Consider the following 20447-nt stretch of genomic DNA (forward strand, 5'->3'; position numbering starts at 1 on the left):
TGCATATCTGAGGTGATTGATATTTCTCCTGGCAATCTTGATTCCAGCTTGTGCTTCTTTCAGCCCAGCGTTTCTCATGATGTACTCTGCATATAAGTTAAATAAGCAGGGTGACAATATACAGCCTTGATGTACACCTTTTCCTATTTGGAAACAGTCTGTTGTTCCATGTCCGGTTCTAACTGTTGCTTCCTGACCTGCATACAGATTTCTCAAGAGGCAGGTCAAGTGGTCTGGTATTCTCATCTCTTTCAGAATTTTCCACAGTTTATTGTGATCCACAGTCAAAGGCTTTGGCATAGAAATAGATGTTCTGGCAGAAATAGATGTTTTTTCTACAGCTCTCTTGCTTTTTCGATGATCCAGCGGATGTTGGCAATTTGATCTCTGGTTCCTCTGCCTTTTCTAAAACCAGTTTGAACATCTGGAAGTTCACGGTTCACATATTATTGAAGCCTGGCTTGGAGAATTTTGAGCATTACTTTACTAGCGTGTGAGATGAGTGCAATTGTGCGGTAGTTTGAGCATTCTTTGGCATTGCCTTTCTTTGGGATTGGAATGCAAACTGACCTTTTCCAGTCCTGTGGCTACTGCTGAGTTTTCCAAATTTGCTGGCATATGGAGTGCAGCACTTTCACAGCATCATCTTTTAGGATTTGAAACAGCTCAACTGAAATTCCATCACCTCCGTTAGCTTTGTTCATAGTGATGCTTCCGAAGGCCCACTTGACTTCACATTTCAGGATGTCTGGCTCTAGGTGAGTGATCACACCACTGTGATTATCTGGGTCATGAAGATCTTTTTTGTACAGTTCTTTTGTGTTTTCTTGCCACCTCTTCTTAATATCTTCTGCTTCTGTTAGGTCCATACCATTTCTGTCCTTTATTGAGCCCATCTTTGCATGAAATGTTTCCTTGATATCTCCAATTTTCTTGAAGAGATCGCAAGTCTTTCCCATCTATTGTTTTCCTTTATTTCTCTGCACTGATCACTGAGAAAGGTTTTCTTATCTCTCCTTGCTACTCTTTGGAACTCTGCATTCAGATGGGTATATCTTTCCTGTTCTTTGCTTTTCGCTTCTCTTCTTTTCATAGCTATTTGTCACATGTTAAGACTGTACATACTGTGATGGCTTAAGTAACTGTACCATGAGTGAGTATGCGTTATCTTGCTGTGTTTATTTTTTAAATTGTGGCTGTGCTGGGTCTTTGCTGTTGCCCAGGGGCTCTCTCTAGTTGTAGCATGTGGACTTAGTTGCCCTTCAGTATGTGGGACCTTAGCTCCCCAATTAGGTATTGAACCCGTATCCCCTGCATTGGACAGCGGATGTTCTAAAAAAAAAAAATTTATTTTTGACTGTGCTGGGTCTTCATTGCTTTGCTCAGGCTTTAGTTGCAGCAAGCGGGGGCCACTCTCTAGTTGTGGTATGCAGGCTTCTCATTGCAGTGGCTTCTTTTGTTGCAGACCATAGGCTCTAGGGTACATGGGCTTCAGTAGTCGTGACTTTCAGGCCCTAGAGTCAGGGCTCAGCTGCTCCAAGGCACGTGAGATCTTCCTGGACCAGGGATCAAGCCTGTGTCCCCTGCACTGGCAGGCAGATTCTTACCCAGTGGACCACCAGGGAAGTCTCTGTTATGTCTGTTTTACATCTAACTTGGTTATTCCCTTCTGCTGAATCCTTGCCCCTGTTCTGATGGAGCCATGATTCATTTATGCCAGCTTCCCTCTGCACTATCTTTTTTACAATGCTTCTCTGCTAAAGGGGAGGGAATATGCTAGTTCAGTTTACACTTTTGTTATGGAAAAAGAAAGATGGGGACGGAAAACTCATAGAAGAGGGCAAACATCTGTATCTCTCTGAGGCCCTCTGGGACACCTTCGGGGTGGGGCTGTGATGCTCCCTGAGGAGCTTTCTAAGGTCTCAACAAGGAAACAAATGCTGGGGTGGCCAGAGGCTTCAGAGACCAGTCCTGCAGTCAAGTTTAAGAAAGAGACTGGAGCTCAGGCCCAACTCAGCACCATCAAGACACTGGGCTAGCCAAGAAGTCCCAGCCCATCCAGGATGTGGCCTCCTGGTCCACAAGCCCACAGCCCTCCTGGAGCTGAGGGTCAGCGTCTCTGAAAAAGGAACACCGATGTTGAGACCTAAAGCTTCAGACAGGACCTGCTGGGGGGAATGGGGGACAGACATGGTCCCTCAGATACCTGAGGGCAAGAACTGGGCCTGGTTGGGCCTGGCAGTGGGGCAGAGGGCAGTGAAGGGGCTGGAGGGGAAAGTAGATGGGGTGGGGAAGTGACCGACCAAGCGGAGTCCTGCTGGCTGTGGCCAACGGCGCTCTCACCTGCCCAGAGGCCACACCCCCTTCTCTTCTTACTAAGACCCCCTAACTTGTTCAGGAATCAGGCTGTGGTCCTGCAGTCTCAGGGAAGGTGACCTGAGGGAGGGTCACCAGGTCTCTGGGTGTGACTCAGTCCTGCCCAGGTATAAGGAGGGTACCCAGGGAAGGTTCTCCCCCAGGACTGTAGGGACTGTGGGGACCAGATGCTGAAAGCACCATGCTCGCCTGTACCTCCAGCGGGAAGGCAGAGAGGGTCTCAGAGCTGCCAGCCTTGAGCTGTGATATTATACTGCCTGGACCCCATCACCAGCCTCGACCCCTAGACTCCCGGTTATGGAGCAAAGTGCACATCCACCGACTGGGGTCCCGACACCAGGGTTTGCTCTCACTGTCTAAAGCACCAACTGGTCATGCTCACAGACCACCTGTCATTTCAGCCAGGGTCCAGGTCTCTCCATCCCTGTAGGGTCCTGTCTTCAGTCATGGTGATGGGGCCATGGACCTGCCACATCTTCTCTTGAATTCTGCTCTGGCCATTTGTGGCCAGTTGTTCCCCTAATCATTTTGTCTTGGTGACAACGCTGGTCACACAGTAATCGTGTTACCTCTTATTTTCCTTGGCCACTCAGGCAAGTGCTTCTTTACAACCAACCCCCTTACTCCACTAGAGGAAATGCCTGAGTTTTGCAGGAGGAACTGAATTTCTACCTACACGTTGTCAACCTCAGGGCAAGAGAAAAATCAGTGTCTTCTTTTAAAACTTCTAGGTTCCAAGACTTATAAAAATTCTCCAGCTTGAAATCAAGATCCCAAACGACTAGAATCTTGACAAGTAGACCTAGGCTGCATTATAATCTAGAAAAACAAAGATGTGGTCCAACTCCACACTGCTGGCCAGCTAGGGAAGGCATGTGTGTGGTGGCGGGAGGCTAAGGTTTGAAGATTCTGTGGAAACAAGAGCCCTCCCCCCTCCCCGCCCCGGCCCCACGAAGCTGTGCACAGGCAGGTTGTACGATCACACAGTCAGCTGCCAGCAAAATTAGAAGGTGGAGGTCAGAGAAGCTGGAAGCCTGAAGATACTCAAACCCAGCTGAAGACGAAGAAATGAGAGGAAGAGAAAGCCTGTAAGACATCCACACCATTAACAACCAGAGAATCAGGTTGCAATGGACCATTCTTAAGGCAGATGAAGCAGGAGAGACAAACCCTCCGGGAGTTCAGGGCATAATTTGTATCAGGAGAGTGACAGCCCCTGAAATGAGGTGGGAGGATGTTTTCAGCCCCTCTCAACAAGGGACCCCAAAATCAGACCCAGAGCTCAGAGGAATTGGGAAATCAGAAGCCATTTGTCTATACCTGCTGCTCTGCTCTGAGGATGGGCAGAATATTATACAATTACCAGCGATCTTTACCAGAGAACTAAGTCCAGGCTGATTAAAGCATTATTTTTAAAAAATGAAAATAGTGATCATTTACTTGATCTTGGGTTGGGGAAGATCTTTCTGAGTGGAAATGGGGAGAGGAAAAGAAACGGAGACCAGATCTGAATGACCCAAAAGCTAGGTACCAAATGTCAGCAAGGGGTCCAGAACCCCCCACCCCATTGGTGGGATTACACCTGTGTCTTGCTGCTGGCAGCCAATCTGGCCAAGGCATGCAAAGTCTTTAAAATGGTCACACTCTTGACACAGTGAGTCAATGCCTAGGAATTTTTCCTAAGGAAATAATCAGAGAGAGATAAAAAATGACTTACACTATCAAAAGACTGGAAAAGAAAACATGAATGTTCAACAATAGGTGAGCAGTAAAGTACTTAGGAAATATTTCTAGAACAGCACACTATCTGGCCTTCAAAATCATGTTTCAAAGAATAGTGAATGAGAATGTGCTCACAAAACATCAGATTTTTAAAAAGTTAGTATGTATAGAATGATTTTTTTAACTTGTGAGATAAACATATACACACATACGTTAGTACATCTGGAAGAAAACGCCAAAATAGTGGTTATATAATTGTATTACTTGGTGGGGAAACTTAGGATGATTTTAGTTTTCTGTTCCTAGGTGCCCAAAGCATGGTAACCAGGAAACTGGATGTCTATCACTCACTCTTCAACACTTGGCTTACTGTCACCTCTTCCAGGCAGTCCTCCTGCACTACCCTCCCTTACCCATGTTATTCTAGGTGCTCCCCTGGGGACTGGACTCCGGACTGGCCTCTGCGATGTTCTTTATTCCTGCATCATCAGACTCACTGTATCCCCATGACACATTCCGCTACTGTAGCCAGAAATTGGGGTGTCTCGTTGCTGCATGCCCGGTCTGTGTGGATTCTGACAGATCTTCAGGCTAGAGTGCTGGATTGTGAATGTAATTGAGTACCTGGTCCTCTGTGCCCTGTGCCTCTCAGGCCGAGAAGGACCAAGCAGACGAGGATGAGCAAACCCCAGCAAAGAGAAAGCTCCTTACCTTGGCCAGCAGGCCTGAAACGCGCTTCACCTCCCCATGTGCCTTCAGCAGCTCCTGCCTGAGCTCCGAGCAGGACTGCTCCAGCTGGTCCTTCTCGGCTCGAGCCACAGTCAGCATTTCCTGGACGTTGCAGCCCTCAGCCATGGGCTCCAGGGGGCTGGCCCCTCCAGTTTTCTGCTCCTCGTTCTCCAGGGAGGCCTGCAAAGACCCGTTCTCAACCTGGAGCCCTTCCACAGGAAGCTGATGTGCTGCTGGGATCTCAGCTGTGGGGCTGCCGCTGTGCCGCTCCAGTTCCAGGCGGGTGGTCAGCTCCCTGTTCTCCTCCTGCAGGTGCCGGACCAGCTCCAGGGCACCGCGGTGCTCCTCCTCGATGGCGCGCAGGCGGCACGTCAGCTGCTGCTGGATGCTCAGCAGCTTCTCACGCTCGAAGCGGCCCTGCTCCAGAATCTCTGTGCACTTTTGCTCCAGCTCCAGGATCTTGCCTTCCTGGGCGCCAGGCTCCTCGCCCTTGACACGCTCCTGCAGGAGGGTCATAAGCTTCTCATTCTCCTGACTCAGCTGCTCCGCCCTCTCCCGGTGCTGATGGAAGGACGTTTCCAGGAGTGTCTTCTCATCCGCCAGCTTCTCATTTTCAGCCGTCAGCTCCTGCACCATCTGCTGCTGGTCAGATAGCTCCTGCAGTGTGGCCTGCAGCTCCTCGGCTGTGCTGTGCTGGTTCTCCTCCATCCTGTGGATCTTCTCTGCCAGGGACGCCAAGGACAGCTCGCTCGCTGTGTTCGGGGAGCTGCCGGCTACTGAGCACTTGGAGCTCTTGACAAGGCTCCCGGCAGGGGACAGGGGCCCCAGGGTGTCTGCCGGGATGTGTTCGAAGTCAGAGGCATCCGGGGACAAGGAGGCCTTGGTGACATCACTGCTGGAAGAGCCTGATGTCCGCAGGGCACTCTCATGTGGGTTTTTTCTGTACGCATCAATTTCACCCAACGCCTCATTCCCCGTTGGGCTCCCGAAGCTGGACTCCTGAGTTATGGATGTCGGGCAGCTGCTGTCCCCGGTGTGACTTGCTCCCCCCTCTGAATCTGGGGAGTGCTCAAAATAAGTCAGTTTCTCTTTCAAGGCCCGGTTTTCTTCCTCGAGCTCTGCAAGCTCTTTCTGGAAGCTCTTGTTCTTCTCCTCAAGGGCTCGGATCAACAAACTCAAGCGTTGTGTGATGAATCAAGGCCGACTGCAGCAACTTACACAGCAATGGACCGTGGACCAGAGGCCTCTGCTGTGCAGGGAGGGTTGGGGGCAGGGACCCATCCACAGCCTGGCAGAGGCCCCAGCCAGCTGAGGCAGAAGCAGGAACCACTGTGGTGAAACAGCTCTGAACCCACTGCCAAGACAGCCACTAAGTCATGAGCAACTGTGTCTCCCAGTGCCCCGGAATCCGAGGGGGTGATGTGGAGGCAGACGGTGGACACTGCTGAGCGTCTGACAGCCAGATGCCTCAAAAATATTGACATGATGAAGGCTAAGCTGTCGTAGTCATATAGAATAAGATTCAGGTTTTTAAGTTAACCTTTTCAAATTACCAGGCTTCCCTGGTAGCTCAGAGGGTAAAGAGTCTGCCCACAATGCAGAAGACCCGGGTTCGATCCCTGGGTCAGGAAGATCCCCTGGAGAAGGCAATGGCAACCCACTCCAGCACTCTTGCCTGGAAAATCCCATGGACAGAGGAGCCTGGCAGGCTATAGTCCTTGGGGTTGCAAAGAGTCGGACACAACTGAGCGACTTCAGTTCACTTTCCAAATTAAATTACTGGAAAGCTAAGAGCACGGTAACACACGTGTGATGCATGGCTGTGTCCTGGTGCCTCTGGTACACCACAATAAATGCTCAATGAAGAAAAGATGTGTTTAAATATCCTTGTAAAGTGAAGACTGAAATCACTAAGCAATAAACCTTTTCGTCACACCAGTCTTCTGGAGTGAAGTGACCTTGACAAGGACCGGAATGAAAACTGGGGGATACCTAAAGTTTCAACCTACTGACAGTGAGGACATGCCAACACTGAATATCCAGGGCTGACTGTCATGGCATCTGCATTCCTGACAACGCCACTAACGCCAGGCTCCTTTCAGCTGTCTGTCGACTGGGAAGAATGATGTGGACAGCAGCAGCTCACCTCTGCCATCGTGGCAGCGGCAGCTTCGCTTCTTCCTCTTGCTGACAGTCTCAGTCTGTCTACCGCTTGGGTGTTACTTATGCCTTTTCTAAACTACTAGGAATTTGTTTACATCAAATCCAAGTCCATTTATGAATTACATCCAGTTGTAGATTATAAAGCACACAATCCAGCTGTACTTTCATAACATCTATTCTTTTTTGGTTCTCGCTGCTTCATCATCACTTGACGATCAATGTACTTGCCTCCTTATCTTCTTTAAAAGGCTCTTCCCATCTCTGGACACATCTTTTCAGAAACTATCATTAGTTGAGCATAAGTTGAGAGTGCTAAAATTCACCACTGGACCAAACTAAAGTGGTATTACTCCCCGCTCTGCATCAAGACACCCCATCACGGCCACTGGCAGGGCTGGGGGGCAGTCCCCCAGCTTACCACGTCATAAACCAGAAGGGTTCTTCCTCCCAGTCTCCTTCAAGAACTGAGTTCAGAGGCGTCAGCTCAGAGCCATCCAGCCGCTGAGCAGGGAGACAGCCAGGGTGGCTGGAGCCTAGGCTGATGGGCGGGGCCTGGCATGGCGGGCACCCTTATGTCTTTCCTCTTCTGATCACTGCTTATTTGTGCCAAGGATGGCTGTCCAGCTACAAGAAGTTAAAATAAAAGCAAGCTCTGCCTAATACAATAATATTTTTAAACCATGTTTGACATGTTACATTTCACAACACCAGAGGAGAAACTGTATTTGTGGCTGATCACAGGTGCATCAAAGTGTGTGTCACAGATACACGCATAAGGAGGGGAGAGGACGCATAGGACAGGGAGTGCTGAGCTGGTCAACAGTGAGTAGTTCTCCTGATTCTTTTTTACGTTATATTTATGCCATAAAGTAAGAAAAAGGGATCACAAGGAACTACTCTGTGGTGACCTAAGTACAAAGGAAATCTGAAAAAGATAGGATGTATGTATACAAATGGCTGATTCAGTTTGCTGTACAGCAGAAACTGACAACACTGTAAAGCAACTATACTCCAATAAAACTTAAAAAATAAAAGAGGGAAAAATCCTATCATAACAATACACAGAGAGAAAATGGGATGGGAAAAAAACCTTTCCATAGAACAAAAAGCATGTTTAAAATAAACAACAGTGCAGTCATTTAAATTATTGATAAGGTTTTAAGCAGTGGTTCTCATGAGCTGAAGATAAAACATTTTCAGTCTCTTTCTGATTTCCTCATCTTACCCAAAGAATCTGTTCCTGGGGCTGCTCTGTGTGACGTGTGTCGGGTAGGGGGAAAGGGTGGCAATTCTGAAGTAAACCATTAACCTTTCATTTATTCACCAAGGATTCGAGTCCTGCTCTACAGAGACACACAATTCACAAGATTGCATGCCTCCTGCCTGGTCTCCTAACACAAGCAGACTTGCTCATTCTATCTCTAAAAATCTAAAACTACCAGGTTATTCTGTATTATAACTCTTTATAACCTTTTTATAAAAAATAAGATAATATACTTAAACAAATATTTATTTTTCTTTACTTGGCTGCGCCAGGTCTTAGTTGAGCATGTGGGATCTTAGTTCCCTGACCAGGGATGGACCCCAGGCACCCTGCACTGGGAGCACAGAGTCTTAGCCACCAGGGAAGTCCTTTCGTAATCTTCTTGGAAAATTCCAGTAATTTCTTTACTGTCAAATCTAATCTCCCCAGACTCCTCATCCATTTCCGCTCTTGGCTGGTGGCTCACTTTTGAGAATCTTTGCTCTCTGCACTCACAAAATATTCTGACAGTGGCACCAGACATCTTTCAGTTTCCCCCATCAGAGAAGAACATATTTAAAGCCTCCTTCCTCCTTTCTTTTTGTAACCAGCCAGGCAGTCATGCAGATGTATTAATTAGCTTTGAGAGGGTCTCCATGTTTTTCCTTTCCTTTCAGTCTGACTCTACTCCAGGTCCTTGGAACATTCCATTGAAATTTCTGAAACATTCTCACAGGTCTTCCTGGTTCCAGCCTCCTCAACCTTTAAGATGTTCTGGATCCATATCCCTTAAGTAAGTCTCATTTTCTGTTCCAGACACTATACGTATTTCCCGTCAAACGTCTTCCTGTGGTTTCAAGGTCACACATAATCGCCAGCCACAGCCAACCGTACTCATCATTTGGGCCTTTCTGCTCCCCACAACCCTCACTGAACTCTTGCCAGTGTCCCCAGGGTCCCCAATACACCTGTGACTTGTGGAAATGTCATTCCCTTCCCACTGGATCCTTCTAACCAGCGTTTAAACACACTCAATTCTCTTCAGTTAAGACACTTGCACCCAATGTTCACTGCAGCACTATTCACAATAGCCAAGACATGGAAACAACCTAAATGTCCATCAACAGATGAGATGACTGGATAAAGAATAGCGTATATGAAAGTGAAAGTGACTCAGCCTGTCTGACTCTTTGCAACCCCATGGACTATACAATCCATGGAATTCTTCAGGCCAGAATACTGGAGTGGGTAGCCTTTCCCTTCTCCAGGGCATCTTCCTAACCCAGGGATCAAACCCAAGTCTCCACATTGCAGGTGGATTCTTTACCAGCTGAGCCACAAGGGAAGCCCAAGAATACTGGAGTGGGTAGCCTATCCCTTCTCCAGCAGATCTTCCCGACCCAGGAATTGAACAGGGGTCTCCTGCATTGCAGGCAGATCCTTTACCAACTGAGCTATCAGGGAAGCCCCATGTGTATATACACAATGGAATATTACTCGGCCATAAAAAAGAACAAAATAATGCCATTTGTAGCAACATGCGAAAGACTGAAGGCAAAAGGAGCAGAGGGCAGCAGAGGATAAGATGGTTGGATAGTATCACTGACTCAATAGACATGAATCTGAGCAAACTCTGGGAGACAGTGAAGGACAAGGAAGCCTGGTGTGCTGTAGTCCATGGGGTCACAAAGAGTCAAACATGACTTAGCAACTGAGCAACAATAAGCAACATGGATGGACCTAGAGACTGTAATACTGAGTGAAGTCAGTCAGACAGAAAAAGACAAATACGTAATATCACTTACATGTGGAATCTAAAAAAATTACAAATGAATTTATTTACAAAACAAAGAGACTCACAGACATAGAAAACAAACTTATGGTTACCGGGGGAAGCAAGGGAGCGGGGCAGAAGGATAAATTAGGAGCTTAACTGAAACACACCATTATATATAAAATAGATAAACAGCAAGGACCTACTGTATAGCACAAGGAACTATAGTCACTATCTTGTATTAATAATAACCTATAATGGAAAAGAATCTGAAAAAGAATAGATATATTTATACGTACAACTGAATCACTTTGCTTATACCTGAAACTAACATTGTAAATCAACTAGACTCTAATAAAAGAAAAAAAAATTAAGAATTAAAAAAAAAAGAGTTTCTGAGTCCACACCTTCCTTTAGCTAGTCTCTGATCTGTCCCTACCTGTCCCAGCAGAATCCGGCCCCACAATGTACTTCCAGGTTGTCTGCATTTCTTCCCCCTCATCCCCTCCTCTGCCCATTCCCATTACTCAATCAAACACTGTCTGCTGAGCTTATCAGTGGCTTCCACTGCAACATCCAATGCAGTGGGTATTTCTAATCCTCTCAGCAGGGCTGCAACAATACTGTCCTTTTTGACATGGGTCTCTGATGTCATACTGACCTAGTTCTCTCTGACCTCAGCAGCCACCCCATGTGGCCCCCCACCCCCTACTCTCTGCATGCTGGAATTCTTCAGATCCAGGTCCTGGGCCAATCCCCTTCTCGTATTACAAGTATTTTCCTGGTGCTTCTACTCAATCCCATGAGCTTAAACACTACCTGTATTCTGATGACTCTCACATCAACTCTCTTATATGGATCTCTCCTCTGACAACATATGAACATCAAACTACTCACTTGATAAGCATAACTGAATTATCACAAAAATATCTCAAACTAGATAAAAAGGAGAAAGAAAAGCTAGGAAAGTGTGAACAATGTGTAAAGGCCCTGGAGTACATGGAGGGGCTGATGAGAAAGAAGGCTAATGGCCATAGGGTGCTCAGTGCAGGTCTCACCATTGAAATTCAAGGTTACACACATTCAATAAAACAAGGCCAGGATGTTATGAAAAAGTAAAGGAAAAAGCTCTAGCTCTCAAAAAGTTTAAATATGTTTGTCAAATTAAAAGATTCAATGGAAGGAATACAATGGAAAATGAAGGAATTCTCTCAATGTGTACAAGAAAACGGAAACAAGATGAAAATCGAAAAGATAAACATGGAGGGCCAAACCAGGTAATCAAATAATCAATTAATAAAAATTCCAGAACTACAGATGAGTGGAAACAGAGCAAAGGAAATAATCAAAGAGCTGACGTAAGACAATTCCCCAAATTTGAGGAAGGTGTCGATAGAATTTATGTCAGGCAAAACAAAGAACTGACCCACAAGGAGATAGATAAATATTTTTAAAGTTTCAGAACACCAAGAATGTGTAAAAGTTTGGGGAAGGGGTGTGAACTGAGAATGAGCCTGGACATCAGCATGTATTGGGTTGGCCAAAGAGTTTGTTCAGGTTTTCCAAAAGATGTTACAGAAAAGCCTGAATGAACTCTTTGGCCAACCCAGTATTCAGTTCAGTTCAGTTCAGTTGCTCAGTCATGTCCGACTCTTTGCAACCTCATGAATTGCAGCATGCCAGGCTTCCCTATCCATTACCAACTCCGGAGTTCACTCAGACTCATGCCCATAGAAGGCAACAAAGCAAATGCCTACAGAGTTCGGTGGGAAAATGATTTTTAACCTCGATTTCTACACCCAACCTAACTACAAATCAATCAGAAAGGTAGAAAACACATGTCAAGACATGCACAGACTCAGAAAATTAAAACTGCTAACACCTTTTCTGAGGAAGTTATTCGAGGATGTGCTCCAGGAAAACAATGAAGCAAACCAAACAGAAGAAGAAGAGTCATCATCCAGGAAGCCTGGCCTTATCAGAGGAAAGCAGTCAAGGGAAGTCTCAGATGGTATCCATGCTGGGTTGAGAGGATAAAGTGTCTAAGAAGGGAGGTTTCTTTAATAGAACACCTCACTGGAAGAAACGTTGGTGGGGGGGGGGCGGAGAATGAGGATATAATAAAAATAGTGAAAAAACAGAAACCTCACAAAAACAAGAAACTGCATAAAGGTAACAAAATCATAGCACACGACTGCACTCTGCAGGGAAGCCTATCTTGCTGTTGTTCAGGCCCTAAGTCATGTCCAGCTGTTTGTAACCCTATAGACTGCAGCACACCAGGCCTCCCTGTCCCTCACTATCTCCCGGAGTTTGCCCAAGTTCATGTCCATTGAATCAGTGATGCTATCCAATCATCTCATCCTCTGCTGCCTCTTCTCCTTTTATCCTCAATCTTTCTCAAAAGCTTATCTTTGTAGTCATAATAACATTGCTACTGCTACTGCTGCTAAGTTCACTTCAGTCATGTCTGACTCTGTGCGACCCCATAGACGGCAGCCCACCAGGCTCCCCCATCCCTGGGATTCTCCAGGCAAGAACACTGGAGTGGGTTGCCATTTCCTTCTCCAATACATGAAAGTGAAAAGTGAAAGTGAAGTCGCTCAGTCATGTCCGACTCTTAGTGACCCCATGGACGGCAGCCCACTAGGCTCCTCCGCCCGTGGGATTTTCCAGGCAAGAGTACTGGAGTGGGGTGCCATTGCCTTCTCCCATAATAACATTAGTACTACTTAAATTTACCTATACCAAAGTAGGAAAGACTGTTTTATACAACATTTGAATACTATCATCCTTGTTAGGAAAAAAAAAAAAAAATTAAAGTACCAATAGAAGAAATTGAGAGGTAGAAGACCAGGTGAAGAAAGCTGGTGGAAAGCATTTTCTGGTTGTGACAACAATTTCCAACCTCATCTCATAAATGGAGCGTCAAAGAGACTAAATGTAGTTGGCAAAACAAGAAAAAAAGATGAACTACATTATTAAAATTAAAACCAGTGATATGACACTGGGAGGAGGCAAAAGGTTATGAGTTAAATTCTCACCTATCATTGTCAGAAGATGAGCCCCCTAGGTCAACAGCAAGAACAACAACAACAAAGAAACCACCCATCTGTCTTCGCAAGTGGCTGTACTTGCGAAATGTCTACATGTGAAAAACTAAAAAACAGCAATGTCAATAGAATGATTAGACAGGCCACAGACTAGGAGGAAAAAATCTGCAACAGACGTATCTGATAAAGGACTGTTAGCCAAAACATACAAAGAACTCAACAATAAGAAAATGACCAACCTAATTAATGGGCAAAATATCTGAACAGAAACCTCACCAAAGAAGATAAACAGACGGCAAAGAAGCAGGTGAAGAGATGCTCATACATCATTAGGGAATTGCAAATTAAAACAAGGAGACACACCTGCACACCTATTTTAGAGTTGCTAAAGCCCAACACAACACCAAATGCTGGTCTGGATGTGGAGCAACAGGAAGTTGTACTTCTACTGGTGGGAACACAAAATCGTACAGCCACTTGCGAAGACAGATGGCTGGTTTCTTTGTTGTTGTTGTTCTTGCTGTTGACCTAGGGGGCTCATCTTCTGACATCATATCTTATTGCCTTTTCTTACCGTCCATGGGGTTCTCCAGGCAAGAATACTGGAGTGGGTTGCCATTTCCTTCTTCAGAGGACCACATATTGTCAGAACTCTTCACTATGACCTGTCCATCTTGGGTGGCCCTGCATGGCATGGCTCATAGTTTCATGGAGTTAGTTACACAAGCCCCTTTAACACGTCAGCAATTGTACTTCTTGGTATTTCCTCAAATGAGTTCAAAACTTACATCCACACGAAAACCTCTAAGTGGATACTGATAGCAGCTTTAGTCATAGATGCCAAAACCTGGAAGCAACCAAGATGTCCTTCAGTGGGTGAATGGCTAAACTGTGGTATATCAGCCAGTGGAACATTAATCAGCGCTAAAAAGAAATGAGCTGCCAAGCCGTGAAAAGACACAGAAGAACCTTAAATGCTTACGATTAAGTGAATGAGCCCAATTTGAAAAGGCTACATTCTGTGTCATTCCAACCACTAACATATGACACTCTGGAAAAAACAAAACTATGGAGATACTGAAAAGATCAGTGATTGCCAGGATTTTAAAGGAAGGGGGTGGGAACAGGCAGGGCGGGGAGGATTTTTATTTATTTGGCTCTAGTTGAATCTAGTTGCTGCATGCAGAATCTAAAGTTCCCAGTTGTTCAGTTGCTAAGTCGTGTCTAATTCTTTGTGATCCCAATGGACTGTAGCCCGCCAGGATCCGTCTAAGGGATTTCTCTGGCAAGAATACTGGAGTGGGTTGCCATTTCTTCCTCCAGAGGATCTTCCTGACCCAGGGATCAAACCCGCATCTCCTGCATTGCAGGCGGATTCTTTACCACTGAGCCACTCAGTTCAGTTCAGTTCAGTCGCTCAGTTGGGTCCAACTCTTTGAGACCCCGTGAATCACAGCACGCCAGGCCTCCTGTCCATCACCAACTCCTGGAGTTCAATCAGACTCACGTCCATCGAGTCAGTGATGCCATCCAGCCATCTCAGCCTCTGTCGTCCCCTTCTCCTTCTGCCCCCAATCCCTCCCAGCTCAGGGTCTTTTCCAATGAGTCAACTCTTCCCATGAGGTGGCCAAAGTACTGGAGTTTCAGCTTTAGCATCATTCCTTCCAAAGAAATCCCAGGGCTGATCTCCTTCAGAATGGACTGGTTGGATCTCCTTGCAGTTGCAAGGGACTCTCAAGAGTCTTCTCCAACACCACAGTTCAAAACCATCAATTCTTCGGTGCTCAGCCTTCTTCACAGTCCAACTCTCACATCCATACATGACCAATGGAAAAACCATAGCCTTGACTAGACGGACCTTAGTCGGCAAAGTAATGTCTCTGCTTTTGAATATACTATCCAGGTTGGTCGTAACTTTTCATCCAAGGAGTAAGTGTCTTTTAATTTCATGGCTGCAATCACCATCTGCAGTGATTCTGGAGCCCCCCAAAAATAAAGTCTGACACTGTTTCCACTGTTTCCCATTCTATTTCCCATGAAGTGATGGGGCCAGATGCCATGATCTTCGTTTTCTGAATATTGAGCTTTAAGCCAACTTTTTCACTCTCCTCTTCATTTTCATCAAGAGGCTCTTTAGTTCTTCTTCGCTTTCTGCCTTAAGGGTGGTGTCATCTGCATATCTGAGGTGATTGATATTTCTCCCAGCAATCTTGATTCCAGCTTGTGCTTCTTCCAGCCCAGCATTTCTCATGATGTACTCTGCATATAAGTTAAATAAGCAGGGTGACAATATACAGCCTTGATATACACCTTTTCCTATTTGGAAACAGTCTGTTGTTTCATGTCCAGTTCTAACTTGCTTCCTGACCTGCATACAGATTTCTCAACAGGCAGGTCAGGTGGTCAGGTATTCCCATCTCTTTCAGAATTTTCCACAGTTTATTGTGATCCACAGTCAAAGGCTTTGGTATAGTCAATAAAGCAGAAATAGATGTTTTTCTGGAACTCTCTTGCTTTTTCGATGATCCAGTGGATGTTGGCAATTTGATCTCTGGTTCCTCTGCCTTTTCTAAAACCAGTTTGAACATCTGGAAGTTCATGGTTCACATATTATTGAAGCCTGGCTTGGAGAATTTTGAGCATTACTTTACTAGCGTGTGAGATGAGTACAATTGTGCGGTAGTTTGAGCATTCTTTGGCATTGCCTTTCTTTGGGATTGGAATGAAAACTGACCTTTTCCAGTCCTGTGGCTACTGCTGAGTTTTCCAAATTTGCTGGCATATTGAGTGCAGCACTTTCACAGCATCATCTTTTAGGATTTGAAACAGCTCAACTGGAATTCCATCACCTCCACTAGCTTTGTTTGTAGCGATGCTTTCTAAGGCCCACTTGACTTCACATTCCAGTATGTCTGGCTCTAGCCCTTTCACAGTAAAGGTCTTGCCCTATTTCACTATTTAACCGGTGCATCTCCTACTTTGTTAATAAGATTTAAGGAAAAGAAATGCGAGTGTTTGTGGATGTTGTGGAAGCCGGTAACCTGCAGCTGGTTTTATAGGCAGTGCTGGTCCTTTGGACTTAGAACAAATGAGATAAAACATGAAAGCCTGAGGCAACTCAAGCAGTGCCATAAGGAATTGGGTCTCTTATCGCATCTCCAGCTCCACCTCACCTGTGGTAGGAAGTATTTCCATGGGCTGCCTTTTGCAGAGTCTCAATAGTTTTTCCTAGAGATTCACACATTCCTCACATTAAAGTTCACGGAAACTCCCTTTGCAAAGCAAACAGAGGAAAAAAATACACATAAGTGAGCCAAACTACTTGCTCATCTTGCTTCCTTCACTAAAGACAACCAGTACAGCCTACATTCAGAGACGATTTCTGCAACCAGATACATGTTTTGTCTCAGCTTCATTTTTCTTTTTCCAGAACAAGAATTAATTTTGTTCACGGTCCACTTGATCAGCAACTCGGGTAGAGTCTGAAAAACACCCGTAAATCTGCATTCTTCTCCTTCCCAACGACCCACTCTGGACCTCGGCCACCACGCACGGAGCTCCAGAACCAGGGGGCTTCTGAACAAAAGACCCCTAACATTAAGAGGGGGCTCTGGCCTGAAGGAGGCGAGAGGCCACAGTGGCCGCTCTGTGTTGGGTTCAAAGCAAGATGGGGCAGGAGACAAAGCAGCAGTGTTTGGAGAAGAGCTTCTTGCAGGCAGCCCACATGGCGCTCAGTTCGTTGTCTCCAGGAGGAGCCAGAATGCAAACCACCACTGGATGGGCTGCTCCAGCAGACTGGCTGAAAGGGGCAACAGCAGCTGGTTTCCCCTGAGACCAAAGTGGCCTGGGATTTGCTCTGCAGGACACGTGGGCCTCCGGATCCACTGTGCAGGTCAAATGCCAGCCTTCCCACCTGACCCGAGGGCTGGCACCTCCACACAGGAATTCCCCAGCACCCTCGGTGTCTCCAGGCAGCAAACGCTGAGTGAGGAGGATGGGGGTGGTGGAGCTTTGGTGAAAGCAAAGACTTGCCCCTCCTTGGGCAGTAGAGATGGGAAAAGATGGACTCTATGAGGCTTGACGCAGAGCAGAATGACCCATCCTGGATCACTATTTAACTCTAATTCTCTAAAATGGGGTTTCCCTGGCGGCTCAGAGAGTAAAGAATCTATCTGCCAATGCAGGAGACCTAGGTTCAATCCCTAGGTCGGGAAGATCCCCTGAAGGAGGGAATGGCAACCCAATCCTGTATTCTTGCCTGCAAAATCCCATGGACAGAGGAGCCTGGTGGGCTGCAGTCCTTGGGGGGGCGGGTCACAAAGAGTCTGACATGACTGAGTGACTAAACACTAATACTTCTTTGAAATGAGACATGTGGCTTTATCTCACAGTGGTCACTGAGAAACTTCCAAGTTCCACCATTACAAGGGATGAAATTTACCTGAATTTGCAAGTGGAGCAACAAGAGAATTAGGTCAACTGGGCAAGCTGAATCCTATTTACTTGAATTAGCATCACTTTTTTCTTTTCTATTCTTTTTTTTAAACCACCCATAGGTTAAAACATACAAAGGCACTGTCCACATTCTTTAAACTGGAGTTCACCACGTAGGCGGTTACAACAGTTCTTTACATTGTGGGGCACTTTGGTTCTCAAAGCATTTCCTACATAATATGAGGTTCACAAAAGTCAGCTGGCAATGTATTGTTATTTTCGCTTTTCGGACAAGGAAAATGAGAGTCTGACAGGCCTCACATTTTGCCCAAGGGTCACATAGTATGTCTTCTGATAGCTATTCTTATTGCTCAGTCATGTCCAACTCTTTGCGATCCCATGGATTGTACCCTGTCAGGCTCCTCTGTCCATGGGATTCCCAGGCAAGAATACTGGAGTGGGTTGTCATGCTCTCCTCCAGGGGATCTTTCTGATCCAGGGAAAGAACCTACATCTCCTGCATTGTGAGGCAGATTCTTTATGAGCCAAGCCATGTGGGAAGCCCTAAGGAGGCACCAAACAGTGTTATTTCAGAACTGGAAGACACAGAAATCATGTGGCCTGATCTGTCATGCAAAGTAGTATCGACAGCATCCAGCTTCCGTTGCTATTTTAAACTCTTACGTTGAACACGGCATCAGCTGCTTCCACTGCTGAGCAGCTCAAAGAGCCGGACAATCCTTCTTTCTTTCCAACTGGCTGAATGCAATCTTGGTTCACATGGCACACGTGGGTTCCAGTTCTGAAACAATCTGGAACCATGAAGAACAAGTGGCTTTCCTGTCCCTCATGATGTCTGAACATCTGAGAGCCACTTTCCTCCCCTCTGGCCTTCTATTCTTTTTTTTTTTTTTTTTCTCTCTCTTTTTTTTTTTTTAATTTTTTTTATTTTTTTTAATTTTTTATTTTTTTTAATTTTAAAATCTTTAATTCTTACATGCGTTCCCAAACATGAACCCCCCTCCCACCTCCCTGGCCTTCTATTCTTGAAGCAGGACATCCTTAACCCTTCTGGCCCAGCCTCCCAGGTCCTGGGGCCAGTCACTGGATGAACTGCCTGGTGACTGAGTTCTGCCTCTGAGAGAGCAAAGTCCCTCTGCTGTTTCAAAAATCTCAAAATGTTGCAGATGTGGTCACTCAGAGTTTTCACAGCAGAAAACCCAACTCAAGCTTGCAGTCATAAGAAGAGAGGAAATGCTTGCAGAACTGGAAGTCCAGGTGCAGCATTGGCTCAGTGGGAAGATGTCCTTGGGGCCCGTTTCTCTCCAGCCTTCACATCTGCTTCCTGGATAGGCACATCAGCCTCATGGCCGCAGTATGCCTCAGGCAGCTCCAGGCCTCAAGTCTGCACATACCAAGTTCAATGAAGAGCACTCTCCCAGAAGCCCTGACAATGTCTCCTCACATCTCGATCAGAGGGTCTGAACCATCCTTGACTCACTGAAGCCAAGGGATCAGCTGACCTGCTGGAAGTGGAGAAATGGTGAATCAGGCAAGGAGAATGCCTCAAAGAAGAGGAAAGGAGATGCTGGGCGCAGATACCAAAGTTTCAGAAAGTGTTCATATCATGGTCTGAGCAGAGCTGGGTAAGTTTCCTGGTAGAGTATAGCAGTGCTGGAGTGCAACATAGAGAAAATGGCACAGTTCATTCCAGCTCAAAGCAAAGAAACAAAAAAGGCTTCAGATCCCAGCAGGGGAGAGTAGGCATCAATTAAGAATGGAAATTGTGAATCAACAGATGAATGGACAAAGAAGATTGAGAGAGAGAGAGATATACACACACAATGGAATATTACTCAGCCATAAAAAGAAGGATATAATCCCATATGAAGCAACATGGATGGACCTAGAGATTGTCATACTGAGTGAAGTAAGTCAGACAGAGGAAGACAAATATTATACAGTATCACATCCATGTGGAATCCAAAATACAACACAAGTCAACATACCTAGAAAACAGAAACAGACCCACAGACATAGACGACAGACTGTGGTTGTCAAGTGGGAGGGAGGAGTGGGCAGAGGGGGAGTTTGGGACTGGCAGAGGCAAACTATTACATACGGGGTGGATAAGCAACAAACTCCTACTGTAAGCACAGGAAACTATTATTAATATAGTTAATATCTTGGGATAAGTCATAGTGAAAAATAATATGAAAAAGAATATATATATGTATAACTAAGTCAGTTTGCAGTATAGCAGAAATTAACAAAACAGTGTAAATCAACTATACTTCAATAAAACTTTTTAAAATGTATACTGTTTGCCACACATTTAGTGCATATAATGTGTAATATATAATACATATACATAACACTGGGCTTCCCAGGTGATGCAGTGCTAAGGAATACACCTGCCAATGCAGAAGATCAGGGTTCAATCCCTGGGTTGGGAAGATCCCCAGGAGGAGGAGATGGCAACCCACTCCAGTATTCTTGCCTGGGAAACCCCATGGACAGAAGGGCCTGGAGGGCTACAGTCTATGGAGTCACAAAGAGATGGACATGACTAAAGCAACTCAGCACATATGCATGAGTATTTTTAAGTATTATGCATATGTAATACTTAAAAATAAAATGTTAAATGAAAAAAGACCAAGTGGGATAGTGAATTTTAAGCTGATTATAACTAGGCAAACCTTTCTTGTTTACTAATGGTTTACCTACATGCAGGCTTCCCCTGTGGCTCAGATGGTAAAGAATCTGCCTGCAATGCAGGAGACCCAGGTTCGATCTCAGAGTCAGGAAGATTCCCTGGAGAAGAAAATGGCAATCTACTCTAGAAGTCCTGCCTAGAGAATTCCATGGACTGAGGAGTCTGGTGGGCTACAGTCTATGGGGTCGCAAAGAGTCAGACACAACTGAGCGATTTCACTTACCTGCATCTAACACA

General features: G+C 45.7%; 1 protein-coding gene across 1 annotated transcript in view; it reads right to left on the minus strand.

Annotated features, from left to right (window-relative positions):
• The window catches only part of LOC102188626 (cytospin-B), a 113990-nt gene that overhangs the window by 66333 nt on the left and 27210 nt on the right, over window positions 1–20447 (minus strand). The window contains exon 2 of the mRNA XM_018064004.1: window positions 4810–6001. Within this exon, the coding sequence (XP_017919493.1) occupies window positions 4810–6001 (1192 nt within the window). The remainder of the gene's footprint in view (window positions 1–4809; window positions 6002–20447) is intronic.

This window comes from Capra hircus, chromosome 19, assembly GCF_001704415.2.
Source record: "Capra hircus breed San Clemente chromosome 19, ASM170441v1, whole genome shotgun sequence".
NCBI classification, from domain to species: Eukaryota; Metazoa; Chordata; class Mammalia; order Artiodactyla; family Bovidae; genus Capra; species Capra hircus.